Genomic DNA, 18,770 nt, shown 5'->3' on the forward strand with positions numbered 1-18,770 from the left:
TTACTACTACTGAGCAAGGTATCATCTATACTGTACCTGTGCATTCCGTTTTTGTTGCCTAAATGTAGAACCTTATTCTTTTCACCATTGAATTTCATTTTATTAGATAGTGCCCAATGTTCAAGTTTGTCAAGATCCTTCTGTATCTTAAGCCTATCTTCTGGAGTGTTGGCTATTCCTGCCAGCTTGGTGTCATCTGCAAATTTGATGAGTTCCCCATTTATTCCCTCATCCAAATCATTGATGAAGATGTTGAAGAGTACTGGGCCTAAAACAGAGCCTTGGGGTACTCCACTGCATACTTCCCTCCATGTAGATGCAGTTCCACATGTTGAGTGAGGTTGGTCAGCCAGTTATGAATCCATCTGGTGGTGATGCTGTCTAACCCACATTCTTCTACTTTATCTAGTAGTAGGTTATGGTCTACCTTATCAAAAGCCTTACTGAAGTCCAAGTAAACTATATCAATGGCATTCCTCTGGTCCACTAATTTTTTCACATTATCAAAGAATGCAATAAGATTAGTCTGGCATGATCTGTTTTTGACAAATCCATGTTGGCTTTTGGCTATTACTTTGTTTGCTTCTAGGTGTTCACAAATTCGTTGCTTGATTATTTTTTCCAGAATCTTTCCTGGTATTGAGGTCAGGCTGATAGGTCTGTAGTTTCCTGGATCTATTTTTTCCCCTTTTTTGAAGATGGGAACCACATCAGCTCTTTTCCAGTCCTCTGGTAGTCCCCCGGTGTTCCAGGATCTCTGAAAGATATAATTCAGTGGTTCTGAGATCTCGTCTGCCAGTTCCTTCAGAACCCCGGGGTGTAATCCATCTGGTCCTGGTGATTTGAACTCGTCTAGGGTAGACAGGTGCTCACTTACCATTTTCTTCCCTATTTCAATTTGTGTTCCTAATCTGATTTTTGTGGTGCTGCTTTTGATAGGTTGGACTGTTTTATCCCTTTGTGTAAAGACAGATGCAAAACATGAGTTAAATAGTTCTGCTTTCTCCCTGTTGCTTGTCACCTTCTTGCCACTTTCTCCTAGCAATGGACCAATTGTTTCCTTAACTTTTTTCTTGTTTTTAACCTGTTGGAAGAAGCTTTTTTTGTTAATTTTTACTTTTGTGGCAAGCCTTTCTTCATTGTGAGCCTTAGCTTTCCTCACTTCATCTTTACAGGCTTGGGCTATTTGCTGATATTCTGCCTTAGTTATGTCCCCCTCCTTCCACTTTTTATACTTACCTTTTTTGTCTTTCAGTTTGTCAGATAGTTCTTTATGCAGCCATGCTGGTTTCTTTTGGGAGCTGTTATTTTTCTTCTTCATTGGTATTGTGCTAGACTGGGCTTTTGTAATCTCATTTTTCAAAATTTCCCAAGCTTCTTGAGTTGTTTTCCCCTTGAGGATTCTCATCCATGGAATTTTTCCCAAGCTCTCTCTAAGTTTATTGAAATTAGCTTTCTTAAAGTCCAAGACTCTAGTTTGACTTTGTTCTACTACTTGTGTTTGGATAATGTTGAATTCCAATATTGCATGGTCACTTGCCCCCAGGGTTCCTATGGCTTCAACACCTTCTATCATTTCCTCTCTGTTAGTGAGAATTAAGTCCAATATGGTTGATCCCCTTGTTCCCTTCTCTACTTTTTGGAAAACAAAGTTGTCTGCTAGGTTTGTTAGGAACCTGTTGGATCTTCCACTTGGTGCAGAGTTTGTTTCCCAGTTGATGTCAGGTTAGTTAAAATCTCCCATTACTATTGTGGTGTGCTTCTACATACCTTAGTTAGCTGACTAGCAAAAAGTTCATCTACTTCCTCTGCTTGATTGGGTGGCCTGTAGTATAGACCTATGGCAATGTCATTTCCCCCACAACCTTTAATATTGACCCAAATGCATTCAAGATAGTTCTCATCATTGTTGTGCTCTATTTCTGTAGAGACGTAGTTATTTCTTATATATAGTGCAACTCCACCTCCTCTTTTATTTGGTCTATTTCTTTTAAATAATTTAAATCCTTCTAGCTGTATGTTCCATTTGTCGGTTTCATCCCTCCAAGTTTCTGTAATGGCAATAATATCGTATCTGCCCTCTTTTACTTGAATTTCTAATTCGCCCTGTTTATTCCTCATACTCTGTGCATTGGTGTATAGACATTTGAGTCCATTTTGATTGACCTTGTGTTTACTGTCTACATAACCTGTGTTATGCCTGACTGCCCCTATTTTCTTACCACTTGTGTGATTCATGCACATGGTATGGCAATCACTATTAAATGCTTGGTTTTGCTTGACAGCAGGAGTGATAATCTTACCCACACACACATCTATGTTACGTGCACTTATAACCCTATGAATTTTAGTTTGCTGGGGACAGAAATGTTCTGTATCTATTAATTCTCTGTCCCCGCTCTTCAGTTTAAATGTTTATCAAGAAAATCTGTGAATTTAATGCCAAGTAACTCAGTCCCTTTCTTGGATGGGTGCAACCCATCTCTTTTGTACAGTTTTTCATTGGACCAGCTATAGGCATCATGACTAATAAAACCAAAGCCTTCCCTTTTATACCACTCCTTTAGCCAAACATTAAACTCTGCTACACGCTGGCCCTTCCCTTTTTGTTCCTTATATACAGGTGAAACCTCTGAAAAGATAAGCCTACAACCTATACTATTAAGTTCATACCCCAAGTTCTGGAAATCATTCTGCACAGAAAGTACATATTTCTGGGACAGATCATTAGTGCCAAGATGTATAATAGCATCAACGTCACAGTCCTTACTTGCATTCTTGCCTATTTTAAGAATAGGCCTCTTGTCTCTGCTGGCAGTAGCACCTGGCAGACACTTGACCTCTTTTAAAACTTCCATATCATCTCCTAAATTTACATCCCTAATGATTGAATCACCAACCAGAAGGTAGCTTCTCTTTTTGTTTACCTTGCTCTTCTTCTGTGACTGATGTGTGATACCTGATTCCCCATTTCGCATTTCCGAAGAAAGTTCTTCATTTTGGACCACGATCCCCTGCTTATTTGAGTCATCATTATCACAACTACCTTGACCTATCTCTTTAGTGTCCCCATTAAGGTCAGCAAGGGCACTATATCTGTTTTGCTGGGTCACAGCAAAAGCTTTGTGTTTATGGTTCACAGCTCTCAACCTGCCAGATCCCACGGTTGTCCAGACTGCTCTTCTCCTGCAAGATCTTTGTGGCAGAGGGGGCTGATAGCATGGCATCTCCATAGAGTGGAATGGCTGAATTTGATGCTCATCGTGGCTTATGGCCATAATTTCAAGTTCAATTATGGACATAATGTAAGGGTTATCTGTATAATACCTGTATGTTGTAGAGGACTGCTGGAAATGGGTCAAAAACTGTACCCAACCCTGATAATTAGGTAGTACTGTGCTTGATCTTGCTTGCCCCAACCCTATTGGCTTTTTGCAAAGCTTAAAAAAAACACCCAGCTATATACCCAGACCTGGGACTTGGAATGTGTTAAGGGCCCTATTACTTGGGTTTACTATTAGTTGATTTTTTTTTAAACAAAGTTTTATTGGTTTTTTTAATATTTTACAAAGGGAAAAGGTAGGGGATAGGTTACAAATTTTGGCAACTGCAGTGTGCGGTAGGTGCGCTCCCCCTCCATACTCATAGTATACATTTGCACATAATTCATTATTAGATAATAACATAATAACATATAGTCAGCATGTAAGTTCAGTTAATAATTTCGAACAGTTTATGTCAGGTGGATTTTCTTACTCATTTTTGTGATCTGAGCTTTCTCAATGTTGCCCCATCTCCCCCCGCCGACAGAGCTCCGGCCCCTCCCGTGTCCTGTGTATCTGGTGGAGGATCCTCAGGTTTTTCTAGGAGTAGTTTGTTTTTTTCCATAAAGGCCTGTGCCTCTATGGGTGTATTAATTCTAACTCTGGTCTCCGCCCAGAATATTAGCATACCTTCAGGCATCAACCATCTAAACCACACCCCCTTCTGGTATAGTTTATTCGCTAATTGTGAATAGTTTTTTCTTTTTTCTCTTACTTTCTTGGGGATCTGTTTCAGAATGGTTATCTCCTTATCTTTGTATGTCAGGGCTTGCCCCCGTTGTGTGCTCAGAATTTCATCTCTTGTGCTTTTTCTAAGGAATTTAATGTGTACCTCCCTGGGAACATTGTGTGTCCTAGCATAAGCTGAATTCACTCTATATACCAGGTCTATTTCCCACCCCATCTGTTGCTTCTCTTTCTGGATGTAGTCAGCCAAAATGCTTGTCATGATGTCCCTTATATTTTCATCATCTGTCTCTATCACATTTTGAAATCTAAGATAAAAGGACATTCTCTCAAACTCTATTTTCATCTGCTGGGAGTCAAGTTCTTTGTTTCCCTTCTGCATCCCTTCCATCCCTTCCTTCATCTCCGCCGCCCCACCCTCCAAGAGGTCCAATCTCTGTGAGTTCTTATTAATTTTGGCCTGGTTCTCTTTAATTTCTTCTTTCATCTCCTGCAGTTGTTTCTTTATTTCCTCTTGTCCCTGTATAATTTGCTGAAACATTTGTTGAAAGTCCATCTCCAGAGATTTGGGTTGCATCAAAGCTGTTATTTTTGATTGTGTACTAGGACTGGAGGTTGCAGATGTCGGGGCAGAGGCAGCAAAGCCAGGCTTTCCAGGAGGTGGTTTTTTAGGTGGCATTCTTTATACCATAAAGAGTTCAGTCAGTATAGAGAATGGACAATCAGAAAGGCAAGGCAGCTAAGAGAGTCCAAGAGACAGAAGGTCCAGGCAGAAGAGAGTTTTTGTTTCCACTGGCCCTGGTAATAGAGCAAAATTTCCACTCCAGGGAGTTCAAAGAACAGCAATCCACAAGAGACCTATCTGAGCAACACGGAGACAAAGACTGGAAGCCTGAAGTTTCAAAGGTGGAGTCAGATTTCACATTTCATAAAGACAACGGAAGTGTGCCATCTTGCCCTGCCAGCTTCGGGTTTGGAGGCAACAAATAAAGTTTTCGAAGTTCAATGTTCAAAGTTTCCAGATCATCATTGTTTTAGGGCTTAAGTCCGAAAATTCACTTAATTCACTTAATAGGAGCGTGACCTCATTGGTTGGCTCTCCCCCTCTTCCTCCTTTCCCTGGGGCAAAGAGCTAAATCGTTTCCAGCCGCCTGTCCGAGGGAGGGGGGAATTCCCCCTCCCTCCAGCCGCGCCTCTCCGATTCACGCCGAAAGATTTAAACAGCTGACTTTTTTTTCGTTAGAGTTGTTAGGGTTGTTAAAGGGAATGGAGAAAGTTCACGTCTCACCGCACAGCAGCCGCATCCTTCTAGTTTCTTTTTCTCCGATCGGCATCGTAGCGAAGACACCGGAGCGTCTCCCCATCGTGCTCCCCGGTGCCTGGAGCGAGGCGGGGGACCTCCCGCCGGCCGCCGCCGATCCAGGGATCCCCCGTGGTGCCGCCCCTTTGGCAGGACGCCTCTACGGGGTGTCCTGTGCCCCCCAAGGAGTGGGAAGCCCACCAGGGAAGCGGGGGGCGAGCAAAGCTTGCTCGTCGCTGCCGGCCGCCGGAACCGGAAGCCAGGTTTACTATTAGTTGATTAATCATCACAGCTGCTGTTTATACTTATTTTTGTGGGTAATTTTATTGTTTTAATATATTTAAATTGTTTTATAATTTTCAGAGTTATAAAACAATTTAAGAATCACTTGGTTGAGTTGGGCAGGTATAGAAATTGAACAAATAAATAAATCTACCATAGTTAAGTGGGCAATATTATCCTGAAAGTGCTGGCAGTTAAGAATGCCCCCTGTTCGCCCAACAGTTCTTGATCCCACATAATTGGGATATGAGAATTGGTGGTTAAAGAGCAGCTACCCAAACATACTTTTCTTGCCTTTCCTCCTAGCTGCTTGAGATCTCTTGCCAGATCTGGCAGAGTTGGCACAAACTGTTTGAGACATGGCTGATTAACTCATTCAGTGAGTCCATATTTTCCTACTGCTATAAGGCAAATGGCCCTGAAGATCAATAGGCAAGGATTGGGGCAGGGACATAATGCACATCAGCCTCTGGCTGTCACACCAATGTTATCTTGATACAAGATAAAACAGGTAGATGACAGGGCACAGATTCTGACAAAAGAAGCTGAAAATCTATATACCATAGATTTAAAATATAATGTAAAACTGGAAAATATGTGGGTCAGAATGTGTTGATTACTTAATCACTTCTCATCCTCCAAGTACAGTTGCTGAAGTTTCTCTGATGTGCAGTTAATAGGCTGTGGGGATGACAAGTTTGATGTAGTTTGATGGTTATGGTTTATAAACCAGGAGACACTGAGTTCTAGGTCTCCCTTGGGCATAAAAGATGATTAGGTGACTTTGAAGCAGTCACTATCAGTTAAGTCCACCTCACCAAGTTGTTGTAGGGAAACAGATGTATTAGATATACTTGCTGTCTTAAGTTATAGATAGAAAGAAAAGACAAAAGTATAAGAAGTCCTTAGAAGACAAATCTGGTGTCGTAGATTGTGTTGGTTTATTCTTCCAGTCTGGGCAGTGCTGAATCTGGGCAGCATTCTATGTTTCCACCAGATGTGGCAATCATGGTAGGAGAATGGGACTGATCCAGTATTGTATTCTCCTTTGCAGGTGGCCTAGCACAGAGTGGACTCAGTTGCTCAAACTTCTGGCTATCTCCATCTGTTCTCTTTCTGAGCAGCAGAATTCTGTTGGGTCAGCACTTTAAAGGCAGCAGGATAATTGGCTGTATTTTTTGTTTCTTTATTAGATTTTTATCCTGCCTTTATTACTTTTTAGGTAACTCAATAGCAATAACACTTAGACATATACCGCTTCACAGAGTCAGCATATTACCCCAACAATCTGGATCTTCATTTTACTGACCTCGGAAGGATGGAAGGCTAAGTCAATCTTGAGCTGGTGAAAATTGAACTGCCGAACGGCAGCTGACAGCAGAAATAGCCTGCAGTATTGCATTTAACCACTGTGCCATCACCACTGAAGATGGTGAACAATATGCTACTCCTCTGATTTTCCCTACAACAAGAAACCTGTGAGATGGGTTGTGTAGAGAGGGAGTGGTCCAAAGTCACCTAGCGGGACTAGAATTCAATCTACTGGTTTCTAGGCCGTCACCTTAACCACTACACCAAACTATCGCTTTAATCCTCTGGGACTAAGGATGCTGGATGCAGAAAGCAAAGCAAAGAATACAAGCATAACATGCTGCCCATTAGCTGCTGCCATTGTACCACATTAAATATTAAAATTTGATGACTTACAAAGGTCTATGGGAGCATCACTGAAAAGTCTGGTGAGGTCAAATGTAGCTTTATGTCTCAATTAGTACACTTTTCCTTTATAAATCAGTGTTTGCTCAGTTTTCCTCAGTGTGTTGCCATATAGTACTACCATATCATCATATAGCAAAACACATTCAAAGGTAAATTAAGACTATAAATTAGAATAACTGGATATGAAAAGAAACAATATAATAAAAATAAAATGGGAAGCTTCTTTGCTTACGGAGTATATAACAATGCAGCCTAAAACTCTTTTATTTAGTGTTTCAGGTGGCATATGGCTTTGCCCATGTACTTCATCTGATGATATTCTGATAACCAGTAGAATGTGTTTCTAACCTCATATAGATTACTATGACATAGCTGGAACCAGAGAGTAAAACTAAGTTTATTACTTTGAGTTTAATGTTCATTGTGCAATGTCGAGGTATACAATTAATTCATGGTAAAATGATAAGCAAAAATGTTCAAACTAAAAAGAGCTATGCATTTGTAATTCCTTTGGTTGTTTCTTTTTGTAGAGAAAAAAATCTAAGATGGCTTCAGTCCCTACTTCACATTCATCTTCCAAGCTAACTGTAGCATCACAAGTCCCATTTTCAGATCTCTGTTCAACATTAGAACAAATACAGAAGTGCAAATCTCGACAAAATAAAACAAGATATTTCAAGGATTTTCTAGATTCCTGGAGGAAATTTCATGATGCTCTTCATAAAAATGAGAAGGATGTGATAGATTCTTTTTATCCTGCAATGAGGCTTATTCTTCCGCAGTTGGAAAGAGAGAGGATGGCTTATGGAATTAAAGAAACAGTGCTTGCTAAGCTCTATATTGAATTGCTAAGTTTACCCAAAGATGGAAATGATGCTTTCAAACTTTTAAATTTTCGAACACCCATTGGCTCACAAGGAAATGTTGGAGACTTTGCTATGATTGCCTATTTTGTTTTAAAAGAAAGATGCTTCAACAAAGGTCAACTGACCATACAACAAGTAAATGATCTTCTAGATTCTGTTTCTAATAATAATGCTGCCAAAAGGAAGGATCTAGTTAAGAAGAGCCTTCTTCAGTTAATAACTCAGAGCTCAGCACTAGAACAGAAGTGGTTGATCAGGATGATCATAAAGGATTTGAAACTTGGTGTGAGCCAGCAAACCTTATTTTCTATTTTTCATCCTGATGCTGCAGAATTGCACAGTGTCACAACAGATTTGGAAAAGGTTTGTAGGCAGCTGCATAATCCTTCGGTATCACTTAGCGATGCTTCTATTGCATTATTTTCTGCCTTTAAACCAATGCTTGCTTCTATTGCCAGTGTGCGCCAAATTGAGAAACAAATGAATAATCAGACTTTTTACATAGAAACCAAATTAGATGGTGAACGAATGCAGATGCACAAAGATGGAGATGTTTACAAATACTTTTCCAGGAATGGATATGATTATACTCAGCAGTTTGGTGGTGGTCCTCTCGAAGGTTCATTGACTCCTTTCATTCATCAGGCCTTTAAAGATACTCAAAACTGCATTCTGGATGGTGAAATGATGGCCTATAATCCTACCACCCAGACATTTATGCAGAAAGGAAGCAAGTTTGACATCAAAAGGATGGTGGATGATTCTGAATTACAAACATGTTTCTGTGTATTTGATGTTCTTATGGTCGATGACCAAAAGTTGGGTCATGAGATGCTGAGCAAAAGATACAATATATTAAATACAATTTTTACACCAATACCTGGTCGAGTACAGATTGTTTCTAGAATTCAAGCCAACACACAGAAAGAAGTAGTAGATGCCCTAAACAAAGCCATTGATAACAGAGAAGAAGGAATTGTAATAAAAGACCCCATATCAATTTACAAACCAGATAAGCGTGGGGAAGGATGGCTGAAGATCAAGCCAGAATATGTGAGTGGGTTGATGGATGAACTGGACCTTTTAATTATTGGAGGCTACTGGGGTAAAGGTTTTCGTGGTGGCATGATATCTCATTTTTTATGTGCTGTTGCTGAGACTCCTTTGCCTGGTGAAAAACCATCTAAATTCCATTCCATTTGTCGTGTTGGTTCCGGTTGCACTATGAAAGAACTGTATAATCTTGGCTTGAAATTAGCCACATATTGGAAGAAATACGATAGGAAGTTTCCACCTTGTAATATCTTATGTGGTGTTGAGAAGCCTCAAGTCTATATTGATCCTTGTAATTCAGTGATTGTTCAGATTAAAGCTGCTGAGATTGTGAGTAGTGATATGTATAAAACAGAATGTACATTACGTTTTCCACGCATTGAAAGAATAAGGGAAGATAAAGAATGGTATGAATGTATGACTCTCGACCTTCTAGAACAACTCAGAAGTAAAGCTGCTGGGAAGCTTGCTACAAAACACCTTGATGTAGTTGAGGATGAACCACAAGAAAAGAAGCGTAAAACTCTTGCAAAAATTAAAAAAGCAATTGGTTTAATGGATCATTTTAAAGCACCAGATCTTTCTAAAATAAACAAAGTTTCTAATATTTTTGAAGATGTTGAGTTTTGTATTATGACTGGGACACCAAATTATTCAAAGTATACCCTGGAAAGCAAAATAGCAGAATACGGTGGCAGCATAGTTCAAAATCCTGGGCCGGATACCTACTGTGTTGTGGCAGGTACTAAGAATGTTAGAGTGAAAAATATTATTTCTTCCAACAATTATGATGTCGTGAGAGCAGAATGGCTTTTACAATGTTTCCAAGCTGGAAAGTTTGTGCCGTGGCAGCCTGTTTTTATGATTCACATGTCTCCTGAAACAAAGCAACATTTTGCTTATGAATATGATACTTATGGTGATAGTTTCACAGCTGATACTGATCCACAAGAGTTGAAGGCAGTGTTCTCAAGAATTAATACCTCTGAAGAGATTTCTCAGCATGTGATTGCTGACATAGAAGCCCGTTATTCTTGGGAAAGTTCCCTAAATATGTTCAGGCAACAAACCATTTACCTGAGTCTTTTTGATGAAATGAGCAATTCAAGGGACAGAATAAATCAAACCAGATGTTTAACTGTAGAGTTGCTACTTCGTTTTCATGGAGCAAAAGTAGTGTCACAGCTTGAGGAAGATGTATCCCATGTAATCAGTGGAGATCATTCTGATTTGAAGAAAATAAAAGCCATCAGAAGGACATTTAAGAAAAAGTTTAAAATGGTTTCTGAGCAATGGATAAAGGATTCTGTAAAAGCTGGAGAATTACAAAATGAAAACCTGTACATAATGTAAGATTTTAATTTGTAAGAAAAATCTTGTTAGGATTGTGCAAAACGTTTGAAAGTGATTTGCAGTATCAGGAGCAGGAGTGAAGTACATCTCTTTCAAAATGATCATGCTTTCTGCAAGATGATGTGGCTACTTCCAAAGTTGTTTTCAGAGCACACTCTTAACCTGGCAGAATGTAGTTTTTGAATGTGTTGCACAATTCAATTCTTTTAATATTCCAACTCTTTTGAAGGTATGTGAATGAAAGAAAAAAATGCTCAGGAAAACAGGGGGATGATTATTTCTCAGTCTTAAGTTTTTATCTGTTTTACCTAGCTTTTAAAGTATTTATAGAGAAACCTGTATTACTCAATTATATCTATTAAAATGTACAGATCCTAAATAAATTTTATTATTTGCAGCCAACAGGGCTATATGTTGAAATTTCCAGTACAGAATGTGGTTTAAGATGTGGTTTAATTGTTTTAAAAAGTGCCATCTATCTAAATCTGTGTTTCATTCATATTTAATGTATTGTTGTAATGATGAATTTTTAAATAACTGGATGTGTATACTCAGAATTCAAAACATCTACAATCTTAAATGCATAATAGGAGTGCTTTCTCCAGCAAAGAGGCTTTTAGTTTTATAAACTTAATTTAAGTTTTATCAAAAGAGAATCCAGGGATCTATTTTCTGAAACTTGAAAGGGCTGCTTTTCAATAGTTTAGCGAGAATAGTTTGTTTTGCACATGTTTTCTTTTTCCATCATTCTGTAATAAATATTTAATATAATTAAATAATATGTGTATTTTAAAACTTGATTCTGTTTTGGAATAAGTAATTAGTTAAGAATATTTAATTTTATGTCTATATTCAATGTTATGTTGATGTCTGTGCAATACAATTTCTAGTACTGATAATGTGTTTTATTAAAAGATATTACTAGGATTAAACAAGCTTGAGATAAACAGATGTCCATCATCTGACAAAAAAAATTAAAATGAAAAAATAATTAAAATTTTAATTAACTAGTTTATTTTAATTAATTAAAAAGAAAAGGCTTTTCCAAAGAAGACAAAAGCCTTCAAGGGTGGGGTAGATCTGGCATCCCTGGAGACCTCCACTCCTGCTTGGAGTGTCCAAGCATGGGTTAACTTCAGCTTGCTGCCCAAGGACTGAGTTCAAATCTTTGTGTAGCCACGCCTCCTGCTCCCTCCAGGAGCTCAGTTTTAAAAACTCAGTCGCCCTAAAAGGATGCAATTGGAGAGTTTCCAGACCTTGAGCAGCAAATTGAACTCTCCATATAGTTAGTGTAGCCTAATTTTTCTTATTTTTGTATTAGCTTAGTTGTAGATCTGTTAAATTTATCAATCACTGTAAAGTGCTTGTGAGTGCGTGGGACAGGTGCTTGGAGCGTGGCGGCCTTCCGCGACCACCGCAGTTAAGGCTCCACCGGGAGGCTTGTTGGCGGCTGCTGACGAGCTCCGAGGGCAGGTACCCTCAAATTTGCTGCCAGGCCTTTGAATTGTCGATTGGAAGCTCTACTGAGCTTTCCGATCTGCAGGCAGCTCCCTGGTGCGCTCTGTAGTTTGCGGTGGCCATTTTGGGAAAGAAAAAAAGTGGTGCGCTTTATTTCTAGCCATTACTTTGCCGCAGCCTGCTCCCAAAGCAGATTGCCGCCAGGAGGGCCTTAATTCGGGATTTCCCCTGGGTCGCCAGGCAGGATCTCCCCCCCTCTCCAGGAAGAACGTGTGGGCAGCAGCAAGGAGTTTGGCTTTCTTGGGCCGTTCCTCGCTTCTTTAATACGCTGATCTGCATTGCCTGGAACTTTGAATTTGGCCCCAAAAGACTGCTGATTGCAATTGAGTTCCGGCAAGGCCCCATTCCCATCTGGACTGGACTGGAGTGAAGAGGCCTACCTGCAAGGCGCTTACTGGGACCAGTTTCTTCTAAAGCTCTTCTCAGGGCAAAGAGGTACCATGGCCACCAAGAACGTGGCTGAAGCCAGAGACCCAACTGAGACACCCCCCCTAGCAAGCGCAGCAAGACCAACCATGCTGCAAAAGGAGACAGTGCAGGCTGCCCTGCAAAAGGGAAACAGCCTCAAGCCAAAAAGACCTCCAAAGCTGCAGAGAAATTGGCAGAAAGGAGACAAAAGGTCCTTGAGAGACAGTTCCAGAAAGCAGCTAGTGCATAGGCCGTGCAAAACAGGCCACGGAGATCCTGGTTCGCCGACCTGGTCAGTCTGTTGGTAGCTAGGCATTGGTGCATACCTGAGGAGCAAGTAGCCCTCTGCCAGGGGACCATTCCTCACCTGGACCCTCGCTGGCTCCAATTGGTCGTGTGGCACTTGAGGGGGAGCTCCTGAGAAGGGACAATTTCTCTGACAGAGTGATCAGCACCATCTTGGCATCCAGGAAACCCTCAACCGTGTGTATTTATGAGGCAACGTTGTCCACCTTCTCCTCCTGGTGTCGCTCCCAGCAGATCAGCCCCACGGCTGCGACTATTTCGCAGATCCTGGAATTTTTGCAGGAGGGCCTGGACAAAGGACTTACCCCCAACACGCTTCAGAGGCAAACAGCGGCCCTGGCCACCATTCTATCCAGGGGTGATTCCTTACCGCTCAGCAGACACCCAAGGGTCCGCAGCTTCCTGAAAGGGGCTACTAACCTATGCTCCCCCACGGTGCACCGTTATCCAACTTGGGACTTACCAATAGTCTTGCAGGCCTTAACATCACCGCCTTTCGAGCCTATCCGCTCGGTTAGCTTACGACACTTGTCCGTCTCAGAGTTGGCCGCACTTTCTGTGAGGGAGGACCTGTGCATTATACATTCGGACAGGGTCGTCCTGAGGTTGGATCCGACCTTCCTACCAAAGGTCAACAGTCTATTTCACAGAACACAAGAGGTGATTCTGCCCAATTTCTGTCCTCATCCTACTCATCCCAGAGAGCGGACTTGGCACAAGCTGGATGTGTACAAGAAGAGAACAGCCTTGTTCCGCAGGTCCGAGGCCTTCTTTGTGTCATTCCAGCCTACGTCTATGGGCAGAAAGGTGACATCAGCTACCGTTGGCCGCTGGCTGCGGGCATGCATAAAGTTGGCATATGAACTACAGGCCAGACCTATTCTTCCTCGTATTACAGCACACTCCACGAGGAGCGCCGCTACAATGGCCGCCTGGGCCACTCAAGCTCCTATTGAGGAAATTTGCTGGGTGGCTACCTGGTCCTCGCAGTCCCTGTTCATTCGGAATTACAGATTGGACTGTTTTGCCTTGGCTGAGGCCGTTTTCAGAAGGAGGGTCTTGCAGAGAATCCTTGCGGCTCCTGGAGACGAGACGGTTCCTTCTTCCCACCCTGGGACCTCATAGCTTGGGTATGTCCCATGCTTGGACACTCCAAGCAGCGCCTAGGAGAATGACCGTTGGCTTACCTGAATGGTTGTTCTCTAGGCGCTGCGGGAGTGTCCAACCCCACCCTGGGGTCGTCTCTCTGAATGGATGCAGGACTTTGCACCAACAGACACGGACATTTTCCACACAGCGACCTTTCATCGGATTCCTTCGTTTTTAAAACTGAGCTCCTGGAGGGAGCAGGAGGCGTGGCTACATAAAGATTTGAACTCAGTCCTTGGGCAGCAAGCTGAAGTTAACCCATGCTTGGACACTCCCTCAGCGCCTAGAGAATGACCATTCAGGTAAGCCAACAGTCATTCTCTGCAAAAAGGCTTTTCCAAAGAGCATGGAAGCATGATAAGAACACAAGATCTAAAGAAAACAGTTTCACCAGCATCTGAGAAGAAGGCCACTTTTTTGCCACCTGGCCTTGAGCTTTGTTGATCTTCAAAAGGTAAGGCGACCAGAATAGTGGGGGAGTATGAGATACCTCAGAGGGTGCAGGGAGGCCTTGGATGGCTGGAAGCACATGGTCTTTTTCTGCACTAAGCCCCCATGGTCTTCCTCATCCCTGAGCTACCTCATTCACACTTAACAACCTCTGCATTCAATTAAAGAATGCATCGGGGGAGGAGCGATGGGGCTCCATTCAACATAATTCAGATAATGTTATGACCATAATGGGCAGATGCTATTACAGTCATAACTTGGGGACTACCGGTAGTTGTGTTTCTGAAGAGGTAATGAATTTGTGCAATGTATGTGTAAGTACAAGAGGCAGTAGAATATGGTAGTTTTGATGATTGTGGAAAATAAGTTAATAGGAATTATTGAAGGGAGTAAAGGAACAAACTTCAATGCTAAGTAAAAAAAAGCTGACACTTAAAAAAAAAAGACAGTGAAAAGCCTGTATTATACTACCTAGAAAGGGGGGGGGGGGGGACAACAACAAAACCCAAATGCCTAAAAATGGGAAAGTTAAACCTTACCTAAACAAAAATAAAAACTTATTACTCACAAATTATATCTAGTTCTATATAATTTAAATAGTGTGATGTATGTGTGCATTGGAAGTTATTACAGGTGGTTGTATTAAATCTTCAGCTTAGAGCTTTGCTGGCATCCTGCCATAAATTGTTAGGTGGCTGGGGGGAAGATGAAATAGGCAATTTGCATGTAAAGGGTAGAGATGAGCGAAAGAAGGAGTGACAGGTTGACAAAAGCCAGAGGCACTGGTACCATTGGTGACTCCTCCCAGCTTTAGACTCAGCCCAATCAGGATTGGATGCATAAATTAATTCTCCAAATTAGCTACTTAATTAGATTTTTTTTTCCAAATTTATCCCTCACTTTTTTTTAATTGGCTTGTCTAAGGTTTTGCTGCTGTTCTTCTTTAATTGTGATCTACAAACTGCCTTTCCCCAGCTCCTACTGCATCGTGGGTGCCACGAGGTAACTCCAGAGCACCCCATGACTTCTAATCATAGGACAAGCCAACAGTCCCTTTCCATCGCAAGGCCTCCTGCTGGATTGATTTTGCCGCTGCTGCCCTCTCCATTCTCTTCGTCTGCAAGCTCCAGAGGCCATTTTGAAGCCTCGGGACCATTTATTTTGGCGCCAAGCCTGGCTTTCAACAACAAGCTTCTACTCCACAGGCTCCTATACCTGCTTCTAGTGTGCCATCACCTAGACTATCTCATATCAATAAAAATCCATCTACTCAATCAATCCCATCTCATTCTGATCAGGTCTCAGTGGGAGGGGAGGAGGAAAAGACAGTTAGGGATTCTGACTTGTCCAAAGATGAGGATTTAACCCCTGACCAGCCTACCTTCGTAGGTTTATTCAAACCAGCTGTCTTTAAATTCCATCTCGCAGGCTCATGATGGAACAAGCCATCTAACACCTAATGGAAATCCAGGCAATTCAACCGGTCCCTCTGGATCAGGTAGGTCAAGGTTTTTACTCACAACTGTTTGTCATGTCAAAAGCATCAGGGATAGAGAACAATCCTCGACCTAAAGACTCTGAACCTGTATATCAAATACCGCAGGCTCAAATTGCATTACCTTCAAACCAGTCTGGAGGGGATCAGGGAGGGCGACCACCTAACATAGGTGGACTTAACGGAGGCATACATCCACACCCCCATCCTACCTGCCCACAAGCAGTTCCTAAGGTTTTGCTATGCATCAAAGTGCTACCAGTACAAGGCACTCCTGTTCAGCCTGTCGTCCGCACCGAGGGTGTTCACAAAAGTACTGGCAGCAATAGCAGCCCATCTTTGCTCCTGGCTCATCAGACTACAGTGCAACCTCGATGATGTCTTAATACAGTCCAGGTCAGCAAACCAGATGCACAGATATCCCCAGACCACTCTTTTGACACTTAGGGAGCATGGATTCTCCATAAACTTGGAGAAAAGCCACCTTGTCCCCACAACAAGACTGCTACACCTTGGTGCAGTAATTGACACAGTGCAGGGCACAATCTTTCTTTCCCCAGACCGTCTCTCTAGTCTGCAGCAGATGGCCCGACAGGTGAAAAGGAACCGCAGAACATTTCTCCTCTCTCTCTCCCAACTGCTGGGCAGGGTGGTCTTCTGCTTCGGCATTGTCCCCTGGTCCAGACTACACAGCTGGAAGCTGCAGTGGTTCCTGCTGCCGCATCAAAGAGCCAACAGGAGCTGCTCGCCAAGACAGGTCACATTGCTATTAGAGGTAACCAGGTCCCTGGGGTGGTGACTCTCTCCAAAGGTAGCCCAGGGGTCTTCCTTCCGGGACCTGGCCCGCATCACTATCACCATGGATGCCAGCCTCGTGGGTTGGGGGCCCACCTCCACACTCAGATAGCACAGGGCACCTGGTCTCCTCGACAGACAAAACACAACATCAAGGTTGCCTTTTTGGTGGCAATTACCTCTGCACGCTGCATCTCTGAAATTGCAGCCCTGTCCACTAGACAAGATATTTGTATTTTCCATGAGGACAGGGTGGTGCTTCGTCTTGACCCGGTTTTCATCCCTAAGGTCAGTAGCAGATTTCACAGGGCCCAGGAGATCGTCCTCTCCAACTTTTGTCCTTCCCCTGCACATAGACTTGAGCGCAAATGGCACAAGCTGGACATGCTCCGTGCACTCCACTTCTACATCTCCAGGACTGCTTCCTTTTGGCGCTCGGAGGCTTGTTTGTTTCTTTTCATCAAATTAACATGGATGCCAAAGTCTCTTCCAGGTCTGTCGGACGTTGGATCAGGTCCTGGATCTTGAAAGCCTATGGGCTCAAGGACTGCCTCTCCCTCCACATGTGACAGCGCATTCAACACGCAGCGCGGCCACCTTGGCAGCATGGTCTACCCAAGCTTCCATTTAAGAAATCTGCGAAATCTGTATCTCTTAATACCTTAAGAGAAAACAGGATTTTTGCTGACTATATTCTCTGGATAACCTTTGGATACTACTAACTGGAAAGAGAGAGAAAGAAGATCTATCGGAGCAGGGGAACCCAGAACATTCAAATATAATTATCCAACACAGGACGGACGCTCTAAGGTTGAACTTAAAAAATAGGAATTAATGTTATAATACTACCATCAAAGGAATATACTGTTTTTGTTATTGTTGTAAGATTATTAATCCTAACTCCTTTTGATATTATTGGCACTAGTACTGATTAATCTAGGAGATTGTTTGATCATAATATAATAACTATAAGCATTCTACCCTTAGATTTTATTAAGTTATCAAAATAGATTAATAGATTAATAGAAAGTTAGGAGTATTATAAATGTGACATACAAACACACTTATATACAGTGATAAACCGATAAGTCTCTCACACTATCTCACTATCCTATGACAGCTGTTCCCATATAACATACGAACTAATCGATATATAGAGTTTACTACCCCCTATCACTATTTAAAATTGATAATTGAGTAGAGGTAGAGGGAAGAGGAGAGGGAGAGGAAGGTAGGTAGGTAGGCAGGAAGGAAGGAAGGAAGAAAGAAGGAAGGTAGGAAGGAGGGAGGGAGGAAGGAAGGAAGATAAAGAAAGAAAGAAAAAAGAAAGAAAGAAAGAGAAAGAAAGAAGGAGGACTGGAGAAATTTACGAGGGAGAGAAGTGGGAGTTCTGGAAAAAAATTAAAGTAGGGATCAAATTCCTCCCAAAAATGACAAGTAGTACAAATTTAACGAAAATTGGCACGGGGAGGAAGCCAGCATCCCAGCCATCCCTAGTGGCTGCCAGTCCCTCAAACCAAAGATCTTCAGAGGATATGCCTCAGAGAGAAAGGTCCAACTCAACTAAGGAATTGCAGATGATACTACAGACCATGCAGGAGGCAATGGCTAAAAATCACGAAGAACTTAAAAAGGATATTAAAGAAATAAGGAGTGATACGGTAGAATTAAAGGAGAGAATGCAGAAGATGGACGATAAATTTGAGAAGTTCCAGGAACAGATAATAAACACGAACAAAGAATAAATGTAATAGAAGGAAGGTTGGAAAAGGAGGATGAAAAAAGGGAGCAGCTGAGTGCTAGGCTGATCCAGGCAAACAAGGAACTTGAGTTAACGGTCCTCGCATTAGAATCGGAGAAAGCAGCCCAATTCCTATGTTTCCAGAACGTAAAGGAAGAAAAAAGCGAGGATTTACCAGACACGATGGCAGACCTAATGGCAAAGGCTTTGGGAATAGAAAAGGCTGAGATGGCAAGTGAGATCGACGAGACGTATAGAATACAAACAAATTACGCAAAAAAGAATAATCTACCAAGAGAAGTTCATGTAAAGTTTGTTAAAAAAT

General features: G+C 42.0%; 1 protein-coding gene across 1 annotated transcript; it reads left to right on the plus strand.

The window, feature by feature from the left end:
• The first annotated feature begins 7,845 nt into the window (after positions 1-7,845).
• LIG4 (DNA ligase 4) lies at positions 7,846-11,679 on the plus strand. The gene has a single exon (XM_081945872.1). The coding sequence runs from the start codon at positions 7,857-7,859 to the stop codon at positions 10,581-10,583; it is 2,727 nt and encodes a 908-aa protein (XP_081801998.1). The 5' UTR covers positions 7,846-7,856; the 3' UTR covers positions 10,584-11,679.
• Positions 11,680-18,770: the final 7,091 nt, after the last annotated feature.

The sequence above is a fragment of the Natrix helvetica genome, assembly GCF_964273705.1.
Source record: "Natrix helvetica genome assembly, chromosome: 2".
In the NCBI taxonomy this organism is placed as follows: Eukaryota; Metazoa; Chordata; class Lepidosauria; order Squamata; family Natricidae; genus Natrix; species Natrix helvetica.